General features: G+C 41.5%; 1 protein-coding gene across 3 annotated transcripts in view; it reads left to right on the forward strand.

Moving 5' to 3' along the window:
- Positions 1 to 21,274, forward strand: part of Txndc16 (thioredoxin domain containing 16) — a 77,724-nt gene that overhangs the window by 24,169 nt on the left and 32,281 nt on the right. For all 3 annotated transcript variants that reach the window (XM_036175760.1, XM_036175761.1, XM_036175762.1), the window contains 5 exons: positions 5,463 to 5,553; positions 8,750 to 8,900; positions 14,560 to 14,726; positions 15,222 to 15,282; positions 18,429 to 18,552. In XM_036175760.1, the coding sequence (XP_036031653.1) occupies positions 5,463 to 5,553; positions 8,750 to 8,900; positions 14,560 to 14,726; positions 15,222 to 15,282; positions 18,429 to 18,552 (594 nt within the window). The remainder of the gene's footprint in view (positions 1 to 5,462; positions 5,554 to 8,749; positions 8,901 to 14,559; positions 14,727 to 15,221; positions 15,283 to 18,428; positions 18,553 to 21,274) is intronic.

Genomic DNA, 21,274 nt, shown 5'->3' on the forward strand with positions numbered 1-21,274 from the left:
CAAAGATACTTGCCACTAAGTTCCAATCTTAGGATCCCCCTCTCCCCACATGAGAGCTCCAACTCTCAGAAATTGTCCTCTGACTACTGTGTGAGCGTCCCCCCCCCAAAAAAAAAATTAAAATTTAAAACAGTACTGACAACTTGCCTATTTTGTTGACTTTTCAGGGTTCTCAGGCTTTGCTTTCCCCAGTTTCTAGTTATAATTAGTGAAAAAAAATGTAAGTTATAGGGGCTCACTCAGCTATAGAAAAACAAGGAATTAAGTCCTTGATTTATATTTAATCGCCTCAACCTGACAATAATGTCTGAAATAGATCAGGAGGAGGAAGGGGCGGAATGAAGGAGAAGATGGGCAATTACGACAGAGTGCCACGGGAGATGATGGGGTGACCTAGACCGGGGGACAGTGGTGGACGTGGGAACAAGTGTGAACATAGGTTAGTGCTCTGGAGGTGGAGTGGGACAACTGTATTTTCTGTCACGTAGCAGAGACAGAGGTGGCTGGAAAGTTTGGAATGGGAGGAATGGAGTTCCCTTTCTGACATCATACTGTGAAATACACTAGGTAGCTGGATGTAACTCGATCTCACTTTTATGTTGGGGATGCAGACAAGGGCATGGATTTGAGAAGTACAGCTCAGGAGCACTTGAGCATTTGCACTCAGAGGTGAGGAGGGACCAGTAACAGGGGCGGAAGGGGTGGTCTGCGTGCAGGTTTGCCTAAAGGCAAAGGGAAGAGAAGTGTTTTTCTCTCGGAAAGCCATGCTAGTAGCTCTTGGAAAGTTTCTCCTTATCTCAAGGTATAGGATGTGAAGGCAAACAAGAAGACCCCTCTGTTTAGTGTGTCCCTACAAGGCTGAAGAGGTGGGATAGGCTTGCTCTTTGTGCACTCACAGACACCCCAGTGAAGGTCATTAGCAAACCCAGTCTTCCCTCAGGGGCCTCCTACTGTGAACCCCACTGGGACATAGCATCACCTTACCTCACTCCAGAGCCCCAGAGAAAGAACTTGGCTTCCACTTCTCTTCCCTTCAGGTGACTCAGAAATGTGTCAGTGTCTTAACGTTCACATCTGAGAATGGGCCTGTCCATGACCTGAAAGTGAGCTGGTTTTCTTAATTCGGGGAGGGTGAAATGTCTTTCAGACATAACTTGAGATTTGCTTGTATTTTCTTTTTTCAAACCCTACCTCTCCAAAGATTGGCTATGTATTTAAAATAATAATTGGGTAAAAATGTTTAAACAAAATCACCCAGGCATGTTTTGGCAGGTAGTATAAGTATGATATTAACAACTCATATAGAGAGGTTTGTTCCAAAGGCCTTTGAGAAAACATCATTGGGGGGCTCACATCCAAACCAATGGTTTACTTTTCACTCTGACTATGAGAGTTGACTTCATCAGATTGTCTTCTTACATTGGTACTTTGGATTGCCCAGTCATAGAAAATACTTTCATTAACATGATTATAGAGGTGTTTTGCCAAAGATTCACCCTCTACTCTGCCTTATGACGTTAGCCTGGAGCTTCCCTTTCATGCAGGCTCTGGTACCCCTCAGCGATGCCAGTGGGGGATGTATATGGCCGGGTCTAGGGTAAAGAACTAGGGAAGCCACCTGTTTTGGCACACACCCCTTGATCAGTGATGGTGCTAAACTGGGGACCATCCAGAATGGGAAAGTCTTACTTTTCCGGATCTAGGGGTCTTCTCTCTAGGGCTGTGGCCACCTCCTGGCAGAGTAAGCTGCCTCTGCTCTAGTTCTTATGAGTCCATCCCATCATTTGATCCAGCAATCCTAACGCTGGGCTTTTATCTAAAGGACCAAATCTGTCTTGAAGAGGTGTCTGCTCTCATGTCCATTGCAGCATTAGTCACAATAGTCAGTTAACAGGACAAGTGGTGATAAATGACCCGGTAGGAAAGGGCCCGGTCTGAATGAAGAGCCAGCATCACACATTCCCGTGAGGGAAGAAAGACTTTGTTTTGTTTTGGTGTGTGTGTGTGTGTGTGTGTGTGTGTGTGTGTGTGTGTGTGTGTGTGTGTTTCTTGAGATAGTCTTACTATGTAGTCTTGGTGCCTCTGCCTCCCAAGGGCTGGGATTAAAGGTGTGTACCACCATGCCTGGACAAAAGTGTTCTTTTTGGAAAGAGCTCTGGTAGGCAAGCAGGCATTGGATCCTGTCTGACACCAGGATGATCATCACAGAGGCCATGTGTGAATAATAGATGATCTTCCTAGAAGGGGATATGTAGTATAAATCTTAAAAGGACTTATTAATAAAACAAACCTGGAGCCAGGTATTGGGATGAACGCTGGAAGATCAGAGAAACAGAACAAGCCACAGCTAACCTCACCTTGCCAATTCCTTAGCTGATCCTGTTTCCTCAGACTGGAAGCCTCTGTGTCCTCATCCAAATGGGTCTCAGCTGAACTGTTGCTCAAAAACCTAAAAGCTTAACCAGCTCTATTTCCTGCTTTTCATGCCTTATATACCTTTCTGCTTCCTGCCATCACTTCCTGGGATTAAAGGCGTGAGTCCACCATGCCTGGCTGTTTCCAGTGTGGCTTTGAACTCACAGAGATGCAAGATGGATCTCTGCCTGCCAAGTGATAGGACTAAAGGTGTACATACCATTTACTGGCCTCTATATCTAGTGGCTGTTCTGTTCTCTGACCCCAGGTAAGTTTATTAGGTTGCACAATATTTTTGGGGAACACACTATCACCACAGGGATACATGCTTTCAATCAGCCATGTTCTTGGTACAAAAATGATGACTCTAATATTGGTGGAGAGGAGCCGGGACTATAAATAGAATGGAGCATCCTCCCATTTTTAGCTGAAAGAAGGCTTTGTTCACAGAATGAAAGACCCCTGAACTCGGTCTCCATTTCTGGAAGTTGAAGCAGCAGGTGATTCTTACCAGGCATGCTTGGGAAACATCACGGCATACTGTTTCTCAAGATCTACTTCTGGGCACTGGGGCCTATGGAAAAGGAGCTTTTTATTTTAGGTCTAGGTTAAGAATAGAGCATGCCTTTCCAACTCAGTGGGTATGCTAACTATTAATGTTCTGATGTCTGAAATAAAGGAGCCAGCTATGAAAGAAGTGAAATATATTGGTCTGCTGGGCATGCAGACCTCATCCTTCTGTTCAGATAAGAGCTATGTATGTCTTAGTGACATAAGTGGACGGGAGCCTCCAATGCCCAAAATGATTTACTTCTGTGAGCCATTTCACTTGGGGTGGGGGATGTCTTCTCAGTAATCAAGAAACCAGGACACTCCAAACATTCAAGTTATAGCCAGTTCCCTCCTCTTAGGGGGGCATTTCTACTTGAACCCTGAAGATGGGGGTTGGGCTAGAGTCAGTGGAAGGTTTGCTAGCTTTTCTGAGCCCCTGGGCTCAGTCCTCACCACTGGAATGAGTAATGTGGAATGGGGCATTGCTGAAGAAGCGATTTTAAGGAACACAGGAATTGTTGTGTTAAGTGTAGTGAATTAAGAACTGCTAGTTGGCCATAATGCTCAGCAACACGGTGATTCCTGATGACCTTGCCCAATGCTGTTTCTGCAGATTGATAGCAATCAAGCGTGAGAGAATAGGAGAGAAATTGGAGATGAATGCAGAGATCCATAAGAGGAGTTTCGCTGTAAGGGAAAGGGGAAACCTGGGTATTGTCCGGAAGAATATGCGAGGCAGAGAAGAATTTGTAAAGGAACTTTTTGTGTATTGACAAAGTGCTGGTTGTAAAGAGGGAATGCCTCACACAGGGGAGTGGAGGGAATGCATCACGCAGGGGAGCGGCTGCAGCAAGAGCACCAAGTGGGCGAGAGGTGGGTGGGATCTAGTGAAAGGGGGAGATGTAGTTCTGCCATGGGAGTACAGAGAATAGGAAAAAAGAGACAGAGTATGGCATCAGTTTAGGGGAGCTGATAGACAGATACAGCTTGGAACATATGGACTATCCAGCCCCCACCCTCTGTGCATGCTTATCCATGGAGGCCAGAGGTTTTGTGTGTCTTCAATTTTTCTCTTCCTTATAGTTTGAGACAGCTTCTAACTCAGGGTTCTCAACCTGTGGATTGCAACCCTTTTTGGATGCCTGAGACCATTGAAAATATCAGATATTTACATTATAATTCATAATAGTAGCAAAATCACCTCTCTGAAATAGCGACAAAAATAATTTTATGTTGGGGGTCAGCACAACATGAGGAACTGTATTAAAGGGTCACAGCATGAGGAAGGTTGAGAACCGCTGGTCTACCTGAATCTGGAGCTCACTGATTCAGCTAGTCCTGGGGATCCTCCTTTGCCTGGTGGCCATGTCAGAGGAACAGCAGGTGACAGTTGACTTCAGGAGTTTGGTCCACCAGAATGCAAGGCACTGATGGGCCAGTGTGCTCCAACAAGCATCTCCAGGATGACAGGCTAGATAACGTACCTGATACATTTGAAGACTTGACAAGGGGAGAGTGATGTGGAGGAGTTTAAAAAGAAAGACATCTAAAGGAAAAAATGTAAAGAAACAGGTACAACTGCAGTAAAAACAAATGTGTTCACACAAAGGAGAAGTAATCCGTCACTCTGCTCCCTGTGGCTCATCTATAACTAATACTCCGGAGTCAGAATGTAACACTGAACAAGATGTAATAAAAACTAGATCTATACCAGAAGGGCTAAGGGAGTGTGAAGTATGTAAAAGAGATGTAGTTCATTATCTTACACCGTGGGGCACCCACAAATAGAGTAGTACCTTTATCTGCCATTTACATTTGTGTATCTGCATGTACGTGTTGATATTAGGTATCAGGAAATAAGGGAATAAGAAGGACATTTACAGATTTCCAGATAAGAAGTAATGGATGAATTAGAAGTGTTCTGCCTTGAGTACTGGAGACGGAATAGAAAGTAGGAGAATGGTTTTTCTTTTCTTAATGTGCCTTGTTGAATTATCTCTTAAAATTGGTAAAAAATAATGTACCTATAAATATATAAAATAGAACATGGAACTTGTGAATTCATACATACTTCCTACTAAGAAGAAGAAACAATCACACAGTTGTGTATTACAGAGAGATTCAAGAATAATTCATTTTCTGTGGGCTCAGTACCTTTATAAATTTGAATAAGATATATTTTAAATTTCTTTAAGATTTATTTTTATTTACATGTATATGTCTGTGTGAGGGTATGCCACGCATGTGGCTGCCTGGAGAGGCTAGAGGGGGTGTTGCTTCCCTCAGAGCTGGCTGGAGTTACAAGCTGCCCCACATGGGTCCTGGGATATGGACTCAGGTCCTCTGGAAGAGTAGTGAACTTTCTTATCTACTGAACCATCTTTCCTTTGTGTTTTTCCTTAAATTTAATAGATAATAGAAGGGTTAGGATAAGATTCAGAGTAAAAGTTTACATGGAGTCACATACTAACTCTGTCTCCCTTTCTCCTCTTCAGAGCACAGAGCAGTCATGGAAGCCGCTTTTGTGTATGGGACCTCGTATCAGTTTGCCTTAACCACAGAAATTGCCCTTTTAGAAAATATCGGGTATGTATGAGAAGCCCAGGTCAATGGTTTGATTTTCTGTTGTGGACACATTTCATGTTGCTGTTCATCACTGTCATGGCTTGGGTTTCTCTGAAGGAATTACATACATTGTAAATATATAAAGAAACCTGGGATGCCTTTATTACTCTGATGTAAACTACTCTATGATAGTACATAGAGACTGATAATTTGGGGTGAATAAAGACAGTGGATAAAGGTCTGGAGAGATGGCTCAGTGGTTAAGAGCACTGACTGCTCTGCCAGAGGACCCAGGTTCAATTCTCAGCACCTACATGGCAGCTCACAACTGTCTGTAACTCCAGAATCCAACACCCTCACACAGACAAACATGCAGGCAAAAGACCAATGCACATAAAATAAAAATAAATAAAATTATATTTAAAAAAAAAAGACAGTGGATAAGCCGTATGCTAGAGTGTCACACTGGTGACAGGAGGCATCTTAGGAATAGACCTGTAATGGCCACATGATGGTTTCAGAATTAGGCTCCAGAGAGTCTTTTGACAATAATCCTAAGTATACTTAAAGCAGTTTTTGAACAGAATGTTTTAATTTTCTTTGTAATGTCCAGTTCTAGATAGAAGCCCACTCACTTTCAATGCTTTTTGTGGGGAGGGTCAATCAAGAGGAAAGTTTCTTCTTTTAGCACTAAAGATCACAAGAAGTAACCAATGAAATTGAGCAACCAAATGTAGTTTCAAAGTTCTCTCCAAGAAAATTAATTCAAAGCAAGGCAAAAATGCCATGACCTCTTGTGATTGTGCTAGAGCTTCCCATGTGCCCCTCGACCCCCGTTGACCTCTCAGGACATCATACATGTAAGAAGTGCTCTTACACCTCTGTAGGTGTCAGGTTAATTACAGGACAAACTGATGTCCTCACAGAGTTGGGCTGGGAATTGAGAGTTGGTGCTCAAGGGAAGCCTTTGCTTTCCCACTGTTCAGTTCTCCATGGTGGATTCTCAACACTGTTTTCAGTCCGTTATTGAACTTCTCTGGTTTTCTGTGACATGCTCTTCTAAACTTCTAGTAAACTCCCCCTCTTTGGGGGTCTGTGAGTAGCAAACTAAGGATCCCTGATTAAAGTAGCTGAATGCCTTTATTTTACTTTGGAGCCTTTGATAAGAAGTACAGCCCTAACCAGGGTATCCTGTGCTCAGCACTTTGCTTTCAGCAGTGGGTAGCAAGCGGAGCAGTCAACCCTCGGGAAGCTATGCACTTTCTCAGAGCCTTAGCTACAGAGTGGTTGCTCTCCTTTGAAATGCACATTTATCCTACCTTCCTGCAAAGACTTTATGTCTCCCCTTCTTTGTAAGCTCTGTGGTCTTCCCTCTCTTTCCCTTTCTTCTCCTTCCCAACTTGAGGCAGAATGAAATATTTCTTTGTACATCTTATATATTATAGTTGTTCCCCTCATACATCCCGTTTTGCTTAAGCCCTTAAATGATTCCAGTAGTCTTATTGGTCTTTACTGTTTAACATAGAGCCTTTTTTTTTTTTTGGTTCATTTTTGAGATTAAATTTAATTACAACATTTCTCCCTTCCTTGTCCTCCGTCTAAACTCATATACTTTTTCCTGCTCTGCTTCAAATTGATGGTCTCTTTTTTCCCCACTGTTATTGCATGCAAATAGGTACTTGTGTATGCATATATATTCCTAAATATAATCTGTTGAGTCCATGTAATGTTACTTGTTTGTGTGTTTTCAGGGCTGCCCATTTGGCACTGGACAACCAGTTGGCATGCTCTCCCCTGGGGAGGGCCTCCTCTCCCTCTCCCAGCTTTCCTCAGTTGGCTGTAGTTCTCTGTGTAGGGTTGAGGCCTCATGGGCTTTTCTTCATCTAGTTTAGCAAGCTCATTGGTGTTGTCCTTGTTTGGCTCACGTTTAGGCAGTGACATTGGTGAGACTTCACGGGTGCAGATTCTGATGTTACGAGCAGACACAGCCTCACAGCAGACTCCCTGATCCTCTCGCTCTAACAGTCTTTCTGTCCTTCTTCCACAGTAGTCCTTGAGCCTCAAGTGCAGGAGGTCTTGTAGAGTGGGACTGGGCTCCACAACTCTGCATTTGCCCTAGTTGTGGTTTTCTGTCACAGTCTGTCTTTTGCAAAGAGAAGTTTCCTTGAGGAAGGATAAGGACTGTATTTACCTGAAGGTAGCTAGGTTTCTAGAACCAGGTGTGGTCTCCCCCTCGTTGAGTGGGTCTTAAGTCCATCAGAGAGCTCTGGGTTATTGCCAAGGTATGTGTGTCACTTTTAGGGTTATACAGCTATGCTGGTTGTTGATGTTATTCATAGGCATCATAGCTGGGGAGGATTGTTGGTTGCCTCCCTCTTTTGAAAGCTTATGTGGTGCCTTCTGGTACCATGAAAGCTAATCCTCAAAGATGAGGCATTCAGGTCCATTTCAGCTCAGGGGTCTCTGGGCACTGTTTTTGAAATAGCATAGAGCTTTAACAATAGTTATTAAGTAAATGTTTATGATTGTTTCACTTATCACTGACTCTATTAGGAATCACATTGTAATTAAATTAGAAACTAGTGAATACTCAGTTAGACACGCTATTTTAAAAAATAAAGTATTGTAGTATTTTGCAAAACTCCATTAGCACTATGTAGAGATTTTTAAAATGTTTTAATTTTGGCAAAATTTAATCTTCACTGTAAGTTTAAGTTTTCATATTGAAGTAATGCCAAAACTCAAATTATAAACTGCATTTGCCCAGTTTTGTAATTTATCAGATCAAATTCACAGACCCCCACAGCTATCAGATGGTTTCTGTCTTAAGACACAGTGTAGCTAAAGTTTGTTCAAACCAGCTTTGGTTTTAAACGAAACTTAGGAAACTTGTATTACAAAGCTTCATTTGGCATAGCTCTAGGAAGACAGCGATACTTGAAAGTAATCTCACCTGTGAGTCTTTCATGGCAGCCTATAACCTAATCTAGATGTTAGTGTATAAAAGGGTGTGAAGAGCTTGTTCAGATATCAAGGTTAATTTTCTTAAATATTTTCTACCTTATTTTATCCAAGTCGATTTTATTTTTAAAGTTTACTCTTAGGTTTTTATTAAATCAGTGATTTAATGCATGAGAGTTAAGCAAAGAAATCTGTTAGTAGGTCTTTTTAAGAGGATCGCACATTGAGTTTCATTTTCCTGGTTTTCAATTTGCAGCTCTGAGAACATACAGCGTGCACATCTCTACTTTTTTCATTGTAAACTGGCCCTGGACTTGACCGAGCGCTGCAGAAGAACACTAATGGAGCAACCGTTGACTACACTAAATATTCACGTCTTTGTGAAGACAATGAAAGCACCTCTGTTGGTATGTGTTTTCATTTTACTATAACAGATCTTCACCCATGACATTTAGTAAGTTTTGATTCACAGATAAGTGTTCACATTGATGACTATATCCTAATCTCTCTTTTTTGGACACATCACTTTCATTTCATAGCATTTGAGAGTAATTTCTTGTTAATCATAGAACATTGATCATTTTTAAAATAGTATTTTTATGTTTTGATTTGTGACATCAAAATGCCTAAATATAATGAGTGATAATGCTGTGTGATAGTTATAATGAGTGCAGATACTTGGTGAGTGCAGAGACCAGTCATGGTTAAGACAAGTTCTCTTTCGTGAATGTTTTAATCATTCTTTAAAAAGTTGGTAGCTGTTGCAACCTTTAGCCTATTGTGTCTCACTTTGGTTAGCATTAGCCTTCAAGAGTTGTAGAGACACATTTGATGATGGTGATCATCACTTTCTCTGAAATGTTAAAGGCTTTTTTTTTTTGAGTATATGGAAAACCTTCAGTAGATTTTCTCATATGATACATCTTTAAAAAAATGGTTCATGTGTTTTACAAATAATCTGAATAGTACCACAAAGTGTAAATTAAAAAATGCAAGTTACCCTGTCTCATCAGTGAGAAAATGAGTAGTAGATGATCTCACTCCCATTCTCTCTGCACCCTATGCAGATGAAGTGTGGGTAGCTCTGTGGACAAACAAGAGTGTCATCTTGTAGTGAGAAGCACTGTATTTAAATCTTACATGGACTTAACAGAAGAAGAAACTGATAAGCATCAAAAGGGATTATTCTTCTCATGAACATTTCACTCTTATCAAGTACTCTTTAGGAAATACTGTCTCAAGTGTTAAGTTATGAAAACACTAAGAAATTAAAGAGTACATTTTTAAAACTCCGATGTTTTCATTTTAGGTAGAAGGAGGTATTTGCTTTTGCTTTGTAAGATGGAAAAATTAACTTCATATATTAATTTTCAACACAGTTTCCCTGGCCTTTCTAATTTTTGTTAATATTTTCCTTTCTGCACTCTTAAAATCTATATATTTCTAGTTCACTCTGTAGTCATAATCCCAGCCTTTTAAAAAGCCAGGCTTATATTTAATGGACTCAGAGCTAGCCAGCTACACTTTTGCTGGCTTAATCCTTTAGCTCTTTATTTTAAATAACTTTTTCTTCAGTTGGATCTTGTTTGCAAATCACTTTCTGGCTTTGTTTGTTTGTTTGTTTGTTGTGGTTGTTACTATCGTTGAGACAAAGTCTCACTATATAGCCCAGGCTGGATTTGAACTTGCTGTATAGCCCAAGCCAGCTTCCAACTCATGATCCTCTTGCCTCACTTTCCACTTTTTCAGTTTAAGAAAAAAAAAAATCTGTTTGTTTTTGTTTTGTTTTGTTTTGTTTTTTGAGCTGAGGACCGAACCCAGGGCCTTGCACTTGCTAGGCAAGCACTCTACCACTGAGCTAAATCCCAACCCTGAAAAATCTAAAGAAAGTAGCTAATAGATCATTGACAAAGAATGGCAGATATTTCTTGCATCCATGGGCAGAACACCCTTTGGATTTGTTCTGATGTCCTATTTGAAGAACAGGAGAAGGGAGGGTAGTTTAACCCCCAGAGTTCTTCACCATCTCTCCAGCCTTGTTTTCTTATCTTCAGTTGGGTACTAAGAATTCTCTGAATTTTGGGTCAGTGAAATGGCTCATCATGCAAAGGTGCCAGGTACCAACCCTGATGACTTAGTTCTACCCTGGGTCCACATACACATACACATAGCAAAACACAACCAGGTGAAAATGCAGGGGTTTTTTTTTTGTTGTTGTTGTTGTTTGTTTTTTGTTTTGTTTTTGTCTACCTACCAGTAGGGAAGAATTATAATTTATACTAAACTTAATAAAAATCTTGTTTTTCTTCTTGCTATGTACGTCTTGAAGTTTCTACTCATGAATTTTCTTTTGTTTTTAAAAACTATGTTTAACTAGATACCCAGGATTTTATTTCTGATTTTATTTCCTTTTATGATAGGAATTGTGTAATACTAAATTTGAAATGGAAAAAAAAAAAAAAAGCCCAGATTTTGAAGACTGCATAGTAAGTTGGGAATAGGTTAAGCATGGCTGCACCTATAAGCAGGGCATACACAAAGTCAAGGGTTAATGTTGTATATTCTGAGAATGTGCTCTTGAAACAGTTTACAGCTGAGTGGTGCTTTCTGGAACTGTGGAGTATAAACGCCTCTGCTCTGCAACAGGAATATTAAATTGCTGAAGTTCGGAGTGGTGTTTCTTTCAAAACTCCCACAAAAGGATGCACAGGCATCTCGTTTAATTCCTTTCATTTCCCCTGGACTGCTAAGGAGCTGATGCAGTTTCTGAATCTTGGTCAGAGACTAGAGGTCAGAGTGACTGGCAGCAGGAAGCCAGGAAAGGTCTGAATGCAAGGGTAGCGGAAGTTAGAGCGCTGGAATGAGAATCCGGGTTTTGGCCCAGGGTTTCTGGAAGGGTTGGCAGGCGCTAGGAAGACTCTAGCAATCTTTCTGCAGAGGAGGGATGAGGTACGTACAGGGAGCTGACCATGCTCAGGAGACTCCTGGGGAATGAGTGAGGGCTAATGTCTTAGCTTTTGTGAGATAAGGAGATGTTAGAGGTCTGATCTGATGTGGTTACTTCTGACTTTGGATTTGGCCATATTAGTATTTCAGGTTGTTTTTTGTTCTTAATGACTAGCCTTGAGGTTATGAAACTAAATAAGGTCAAAGCCTTTTCATAGGAAACAGACCATAAGCCAAAATTGAGTATAACAGGAATATGCTTTTTAGTGGCATGGCAGGGGTAGGGAGGTACTGGGGTTAGTACAGATTCTAACCTGTGGGGCCCATCAGTAGTTGATTTGAAGGATTGGTTTGTAGTTTGTTCTTATTCTGTAGCCCCAGCCATGCTCATAGAGACAAGGTCTTATAGTGTGTAGCCCTATACTCTCGCTGCCTAGAACTCACTTTGTAGATCAGGCTGGCCTGAAACACACAGAAATCTGCCTGCCTCTGGAATATTGGGATTAAAGAGGTATACCATTAACACCCCCAGCCTCCATGGTCACGCTATACCAGTGGTTCTCAACCTGTGGGTTGCGACCCCATTAGAGGTAGAAATCTTTTCACAGGAGTTGCCGATGACCATAGGAAATACCAGATATTTACATTGTAATTCATAACAGTAGCAAAATTACAGTAATGAAGTGGTAACGAAAACAATTAATGACCGGGGTGTCACCACAACATGAGGGAACTGTATTAGCACAGAATTAGGAAGGTTAAGAACTACTGTTCTACAGTGTTCTTCCTGTATTAGTTTACACATCAGTCACACTACACTCCTTTGAGGGGCAGTAGTCATTTGGTTTTGGGAAGTAGTTTGGGCTTAGGCATTTAGGATCTGAAATAACTTGGTTTGTTTACATTAAATTTATATTTTAAGCAAGCAAAAGTAGAAAGTAAGACTCAAACTTTTGTGTAGATAGTACATGCCTTAGGCTTTCTATTGCAGTGACTAGACATATACTGTGGTGGTTTGAAAGAAAATGGCCCCCAAAGGGATGGCACTATTAGGAGGCATGGCTTTACTGGAGTAGGTGTGGCCTTGTTGAAGGAAGTGTGTCACTGTGGAGACAGGCTTTGAGGTCTCCACTAACACCATGAGGTCTCCACTTAACCTTTCCTAATTCCCTCATGTTGTGGTGACACCCCGGTCATTAAATTGTTTTCGTTACCACTTCATTACTGTAATTTTGCTACTGTTATGAATTACAATGTAAATATCTGGTATTTCCTATGGTCATCGGCAACTCCTGTGAAAAGATTTCTACCTCTAATGGGGTCGCAACCCACAGGTTGAGAACCACTGGTGTAGCGTGACCATGGAGGCTGGGGGTGTTAGTGGTATATTTCTGTGAAGAGATACCATGACCATGGCAACTCTTTGAAAAAAGAACATTTAGTTGGGGCTAGCTTATAGTTTCAGAGGTTTAGTCCATTATCATCATAGCAGGATATGGTGGCGTGCAGGCGGACATGGTGCTGGAGAAGGAGCTCAGAGTTCTACATGTTGATCCATAGGTAACAGGAAGTGAACTGAGTTCCATACTGTGTATAGCTTGAGCATATAGGAGACCTCAGAGCCTGTAGGGTGTGTATATGTGTGTCTTAGATGGAACCTGGCTATGTAGCTCAGGTTGGCATAGGACTTGCCCAGGAGCCAGGATAATCTTGATGTTGTACAGTCCTTCAACTCCAAAATTCTGGGATTGCAGGCATGCTGCACCACACCTGGCCACAACTATGTCTGAACTTTTTGTTCTTTTAATCAACTTAAATTACAAATCTTGACTGTAAATTTGTATATGTATTCAATTTCAAATAGATTGAGATTCTCCCAGATACAAAGTTACCCCAGACCTATTTCTTTTTGTATTTGGATTTGTTGTTGTTTTATTTGCTTTTTCAAGACGAGGTTTCTCTGGGTGGCTCTGGCAGTCCTGGAATTCACTCTGTAGACCAGGCTGGCCTCGAACTCATAGAGATCTGCCTGCCTCTGCCTCCTGAGTGCTGGGATTAAAGGCACATGCCACCACACCACTGCCCAGCTCCCCAGATCTATTCTTAAAACATTTATTTTTATTATTTTTAATTATGTGTATATGTGTGTGCCTGTTTTGTGGGTATGTGCACATGAATGCAGGTGCCCATTCCCTGGAGTAGACTTAGAGGCAATTGTAAACTGCCCTATAAGGATGCTGGAAACAGAACCTGGGTTCTCCTCAAGAGCAGGAGGTGCTTTTAACTGCTAAGCCATCTCTTCATCCCAAATCCACACCTATCCTTAAGGTTCCCAGCAGTGAACACAGATTGGGAAATGGTTAAGTCATCATCCTAATGGCTAAACCCTGGGATATTTCTCCCAACCCCTTTTCCAGACAGGGTTTCTCTGTGTAACAGCCCTGGCTATCCTGGAACTTGCTCTGTAGACCAAACTTGAGATTCACTTGCCTCTGCCTCCAGAGTCTGAATTAAAATCATGTGCCACCACTGCTGGGCTCCAAGGACATTTTGGAAAAAGTAAAATCATTTGGTACAAATGGTAAAAGAGTGTGTGTGTGTGTGTGTGTGTGTGTGTGTGTGTGTGTGTGTGTATTTTTTTAGACAGGGTTTCTCTGTGTAGCTTTGCGCCTTTCCTGGACCTTGCTTTGGAGACCAGGCTGGCCTTGAACTCACAGATATCTGCCTGCCTCTGCCTCCCAAGTGCTGGGATTAAAGGCATGTGCCACCACCGCCCGGCTGATATATATGTTTATGGTGGTTTTTTTTTTCCCTGAAAGTATTTTGCTTTTTGTTTATGCATCGAGATCTAAGACAGGTGAATTAAACTCTTATTTACTTCACTTCCTAGGGATTAATTTGGTGGTAGAACATATTCTATACATTTAAAGTTTTTTAAATGTATCTTTAAAATACATTTTTATGTTTTGTGTGTGTGTGTGTGTGTGTGTGTGTGTGTACACATGTGTGTGCCATGGTTTGCTTGTGAAAGTCAGAGGATAACTTGTGAAAGTCAGTTTTGTGTGTCATGTTGGTTAATGCCATACAGTGAGGATGTTTTTCCTTTTTCTTTAAATGAAGACGGAAGTAGTGGAAGATCCTCAGCAAGTTTCCACCATTCATCTACAGCTAGGATTACCACTGGTTTTTATCATCAGCCGACAAGCTACATATGAAGCCGACAGAAGAACTGCAGAGTGGGTGGCATGGCATCTTCTGGGGAAAGCAGGCGTTCTGCTGTTGTCGAGGTAGTGCACGTTGGGAGTTAACGATGTTTCAGTGCAGTTTCCCTCATTTTTAATATTGCATTCTAATCACAAAAACCTTTATGTCGCCTTCCTTTTCTCTTTCCACTCTCTTCCCTCCGCATGGTCTCTCTGTTTCTCTCTCTCTGTGTCTCTCTCTCTGTTTCTCTCTCTCTCTTTCTCTCTCCCAATAAAGCTCTAAAAGGTAAAAAAACAAAAACAAAAACAAAAAACAAAAACCTTTCTGTCTAACGATTCTAGTATAGTCAGAGCTACTCCTGAGCTGCAGACTATACTAGTTAGTAGCTTGATTAAAATTAAAAAGAGGACCAGAAAATCCAGCTGGTATTTACACATGAAGTTTCTCAGTCTCACTAAATTGTAATCTTCTATTCACAATCGTCTTTAGAATCAGAATGTGCAGTTCTGTTTTAGATTGACATCTTGGGTGGCTTCTTTGGATTAATGAATAAGAGATTTATTTCCACTTTGAAAAAGGGACTCTGTGGACGTGAGCATTCCTCAGCACGCTAATGTGGCCTTCAGAAGAGCAGAGAAGGTTAGTCACTTTACACACTGCTCTATAATGCTACCTCTTTTAGCTCAAGTAATCCATGGGGACTAAAGAAAAAAATTATATATGTGAACATGGGAAAAGAGACACATTATAAAATAAAAACAGCAATTATGCATTTAAAGAATGATAATTTAAAGATTTTTTCCAATAATAAACCTGCATTGCTTTAGTCCACATGGAATACTTTCCCCTAAAATTATATTTAGTTATTTGATCTTATTATGTAATGCCTGCCCTTTTAAATTGTTTTGAATATCACTGATTACTTTTTCTGACAAAATTTCTAGAAGCAAAATTTGCCAAGGGAAATGAGATTTGTTTTATTTTCCTTTTTTTTTTTTTTTTTTTTTTTTTGGAACAGGGGGTCTCTACAGTGTAATTCAGACTGACCCTTAACTTGGAGTCCTCTGTTTCAGCCTCCTGCATGCTATGAATGCTAGGGTTACTGGTGTATGTTATTCCACACATGTGTGTGCGTGTGCATGCGTGCGCATGTGTGTGTGCGTGTGCGTGTGCGTGTGTGTGTCACAGGTGCTCTGACACATATGTGGAGGTCAGAGGACAACTTGTTGAAGTTGGTGTCCTCCTTGTACTGAGTGGGTTCCCCGAATTGAACTCAGGCCTTCAGGCTTGGTGGCAAGAGCTTTTCTTAACTGGGAGTAAAGAATAATTTCATGTTTAGAGTTAGATAGGAAAGTGATTTTATGGAGGAAGTCTTTTAATCTCTTAAAAGAAGTATTAATTCTCTTATTTGGTAGAATGTAAAATTAACCCATTTTGATTGGTTCTATTTGCAAGAAAATTGTGTATATTCACATTTCTTCTCTTTTGTCTTGAGATCTAGAACCTGCAATTTTTTTTGTAAGACTTTTACACATACTAGTTGTGACAAAAAGCAAGTGAGGATTCCAGTTCCTCTTTTTTGCCCCATTCAGGAGGGCATCTGTTTTTAGCTGAAGCACATGTTGGATGCTTTCTCTTTGTAGTAACTGTGGCATTTATTCCTTTTCATTGTTTGTTTAATTTCAAAACTGAAGTTTAGAGTTGTGATTTTATTTTAGTTCCAAGGAAGGAAAATATTTTAGATTGAAATGCTTTGTTACATGTTAGAGATCAAGATACCACGTGACAACAAACACTAGAAGGATGCTGGGAAAAAGAAGCTCTTATACACTGATGGCAGGAGTATATACGGGCCCAGCTGTTGTGTAAATCAGACAGTAGATCCTCAAAGAACTAGAAAAATAGCCTGTGGAGGCCTGGAGAGAGCGATCGGCAGGTGTGGTGGTGACACCTGAGGGTGGATCTTCAGGACTCATGGAAAGCTGCCCTCATAGTGAGTGTCTGTAACCACAGAGCCCCTCTCAAGAAGGCAGACAGAGACAGGAGGATCCTAGAGATTTGAAGGCCAGCTGGCTTGGTCAGACAACAGTGACCCAGTGTCACACAGGGTGGAGAGAGGGGACACAGAAGGTTGTCTTCTAACCGCCATGCATGTGCTGTACCATAGCTACACCCGCATTCATAGGCACGGGCCTTGTCTCAGTTGTAATACTGTGATGGAACACCACGACCAAAAACAACTTGGGGAGGAAAAGATTTATTTGGCTCACACTTCCACATGAGTTCATCATCGGAAGAAGTCAGGACAGGAACTCGAAACAGGTTAGGAACTTAGGAGCAAGGGATGATGCAGAGGCCATGGAGGGGTGCTGCTTACTGGCTTGTTCCTTACTTAGCACCCCCCCCCTCCGCCTCTCTCTCATATTTTTATTTTGTTTTTTTTTTTTTTTTTTTTTTTTTAGACAAATGGCCGTCCTGAAATTCACTCTGTAGACCAGGCTGGCTTTGAACTCACAGAAATCTGCCTGTCTCTGCCTTGAGAGTACTGGGATTAAAGGCGTGTGCCACTGCTGCTGAGCTCAGCTGGCTTTCTTATAGAACCTGTGACCACCAGTGCTGGGATGCCACCATCCACAATGGGCTGGCTGGCCCTTCTCCATCAATTGCTAATTAAGAAAAGGCTCTACATGCCTTGCCTGCTTGATCTTCTGGAGGCATTTTCTCAACTGAAGTTCCCTCCCCTTACATGACTATAGCTTGTGTCAAGTTGGCACAAAACTACCCAGAACTAATGTCATTCATACACATGAACGTCATCTACACACATACATAAATACTTTGTACACAAAAGGATCAAAAGAAAACAGGGGCAGGAGAGACAGCCCGTTGGTGAAGAGTGCTTGCTGCTTTTGCACAGGACTGAAGTTCTGTTCTCAGCACTCACAGCCACTTGTAGTTCCAGCTCCAGGGGCTCGGGTGCTCTGCCTCTATGGCACCTGCACTCATGTGCATATACCTACACACACACACACACACACACACACACACACACACACACAATTTAAGAGTAAATCTTTACCTGGGCGTTGGTGGCACACGCCTTTAATCCCAGCATTCGGGAGGCAGAGTCAGGTGGATCTCTGTGAGTTCGAGGCCAAGTGAGATCCAGGAAAGGCGCAAAGCTACACAGAGAAACCCTGTCTCAAAAAACCAAAAAAAAAAAAGTAAATCTTTAAAAATATCTACAAATGAAACTACCACGTGATCCACTCTTGGACGTCTGTCTGAAGGACAGGGATAGTACACATCCATTCTTATTATTTTACTATTCACAATAACTAGAAACTGGAATCAGCCAAGTGTCCATCAACAGATGAATAGACAAACAGTGTTAAGTGAAATAAAGCGGACTCAGAAAGATGAATACTGCACATTTTCTCTCATATGCAGAATCTAGGTGAGCGTGTGTGTGTGTGTGTGTGTGTGTGTGTGTGTGTGTGTGTGTGTTTAAGAGTGTAAGAGTCAGGAAACTAGAAAGGAGACCCTGAGAGAGAGGAGAGGGACTTACAGGAAAGGGGAGGGGGGAAGGGTGAAGGCATACACGTGACACACAGCAGGGGGCACTGTTCAGCAGGAGGCAGTAGACCAGCAAAGGGGGTGCAAGAAGGTTGGGGGGGGACAGTAGAGGAAAGGGACAGATAAGCACAAAATATGCTGACATGTTTGAAAATGTCCTGATGACACCTGTCACTTTGTGTGCTAACTTGAAAAACGAACATCTCTAGGAAGCGCCTGTGGAATTCCTGGTGTTAGATGACATTGACTTAATAGTTGCCCATGTGAAAAATAATATGTACGTTGAAGAAATACAGGAGGATGAGGACGGAGATGAGGAAGGCCCAGATCTGGGTAAGAACTGCAAGACCACCCTTCCAGCCTTCTCCACCCCCACCCAGCCCAGCAGTGAAGTACTGGTAGATGAACGTCTTCACTGATGTGATCTCATTCAGGATCTGTGAGGGAATCTGGGGAGGCGGGCTTGGAATCACATTGGTTGACTGGTTTTCTTTTGCATTTTGGTGGGTACCTTTACCATTTCACACTGGGCTTCCAGCTTCCCACATTTTTGCCTTTGTCTTACACTGTCAGTTCTTTTTACCCACTGGGCTTGCATCTCACAGATCCACACTAAGCCATGGCATATTTCATTTTTATCATTCCTCCTAGGAAATAAAATCTTAATTAACATTATTATGTTTGTAATTGTAAATGCGTCTGATTGTCAGCAGTATTTGTGGTGAATTTCAGGAACATTTTACTATTTTTGGCTTTCATTCTCACTGCTGACATGGCTTTCTTTGATTAACAATCAAGTTCTCTAAGAGAACTAGCCTCACCTTTGATTTATAGATGAAGAGTCTGTTTCCACAGTTATGTGACTTGCCTGAGGTCACACCAGCAGAACAGTGGTGGAGCCTGGCCCAGAACGTAGGCATCCTGACACAAGCCTGATTTGCTATCATTATCATTCCTAATATTTTTTTTCGTGATATTAATCTTACTCTGTAATTGTGTATTTACCTTTTTCTGTGTGTGCCTAAACTACAAATCTCTGAATCAGGGATCATGTCTCGTTTTTTGTGTCCCACTAGTGAGTATTTGAATGTCCTGTGTATATAATTATATCATCATGAGAATCTCCAAGTGCTCCCCTTGAGGTGTACCTGTCATCAAGAGAATCTCCAAGTGCTCCCCTTGAGGTGTACCTGTCATCATGAGAATCTCCAGGGTGCTCCCCTTGAGGCGTACCTGTCATCATGAGAATCTCCAGGGTGCTCCCCTTGAGGCGTACCTGTCATCCTGAGAATCTCCAGGGTGCTCCCCTTGAGGTGTACCTGTCATCCTGAGAATCTCCAGGGTGCTCCCCTTGAGGTGCACCCATTATCATGATCAGCATCGCAATGCTGTCCTTAAATAAGAACTTCAGCTGCTATAGTGACCTGCTTGCTGCTTTGAGCTGAGCATGGGTTCTCATCTGGTGTGTAGAGTGGAGTTTCTTGTGTTTCTTCCCCAGATTTCTTCTAACTTTAAACTAGCTGACCTGAGTTCTGTTCTCTTGCTGCCTGCTCTGTTCTACTTGTCAGGTTAGGGCACCCGGTCCTGTCTCGGTTTAGTGAGATTCCTTTCCTCAGCAGCGGTTGCTTGTTTTAAGATTTCCATGTGGAAGTCATGCCTCCTCTTGCCTCCTCCTGTTCGCTCTCTACAGAACTGCTTTCCTCAGTACCTGCTGTCTTGCCCCAGCTTGTTCCTAGTGTTTTGGGGGAGGGGGAGGGGCGGATAAACTTTTTCCATTTTAACCTCCTATTATGTGTAATCTATATTGGCCTTTGGTATTGTATAATGTCATGCCTTATATGCATAATCCCCTCTCTACTTTGAATCATCCCATTTACAGAGAAATAGAAAAGGGTTTTAGGAAAGAATTCGTCACAGTGCAGTTTAAGAGACAAGTACCTCCCAAAGGAAGTGGCCGAAGTGTGAGTTAGAATAGAGAATCCTGGGTTCCATAAAAAGGCACCACATAGAAAAAAAAATGTATAAGTGTTGTGTAGTACACAAGGAAGAGGACCTTCAGTAGTTACTGAGACTGTAACTTCTTGGTGCCATGGGAGGAGGGCCACTCTTAAAGGAAGGCAGTGGACATGCAGGCTTTTTTTTTTTTTTTTTTTTTTTTTTTTAAGATTTATTTATTTATTATGTATACAGCATGTATGATTGCAGGCCAGAAGAGGGCACCAGATCTCATTACAGATGGTTGTGAGCCACCATGTGGTTGCTGGGAATTGAACTCAGGACCTCTGGAAGAGCAGTGATCTTAACCTCTGAGCCATCTCTCCAGCCCGACATGTAGGCTTTTAGGGTTTCCTAATCCGAAATTCTTGGCTCATTTTTCTGCCTACTGTTCCAGCACTTTAGAGTTTTCTCTTGCTGTACACTCTTTATAGTTTGTCTCACTAGTCTTTAGTGCCTGTGTATGATAAGTACTTTCATGTTCCCAAGCCTTTGCAGCATTATTCTATTGTATAAAGCACTCTTTATTCCTTACCTGGTGGACTTTCGATCTCCTAGTCGAAATTTCCCTATTAAGACCCCTCACTGTGTCCTTTACCTTCAAACTGATAAGAATTTGTAATTGTGTCTTTATTCCTTGAGGAGTTTATTCCCTGCTTGTCCATTGATACAAGTGCCATGTGGTCAAGAATAAGTCTTTCAACCATTTATTCTAGTGTTTATCATCATGCTTGGCACACTGTGGGCTCCAAATAAGTAAAAAGTAAAATGCGGTAGACTCCTTTAGGATTCTGAATTAAGATAGTGATTAGAAACAAAATTGCCATATTCCCATTGTTGGTAGAATAAAATTATTGACCAATTGGTAGAATTGACCAATTTTGTGATTTCTGCGTCAGAAAGCATCTCAGAGTCATTAAGTTATAATCAGGCAACTGAGAACTTTTCTAAATATCCTACATACTGTTTAGGCAACATGGATTCCGACATTTGTATAAAGTACTACCTTTCCTATGATAGCTCGTGGAATTTTGAAGATTTAATTATGTAATCTATATAT

Source organism: Onychomys torridus, unplaced genomic scaffold, assembly GCF_903995425.1.
Source record: "Onychomys torridus unplaced genomic scaffold, mOncTor1.1, whole genome shotgun sequence".
NCBI lineage: Eukaryota > Metazoa > Chordata > Mammalia > Rodentia > Cricetidae > Onychomys > Onychomys torridus.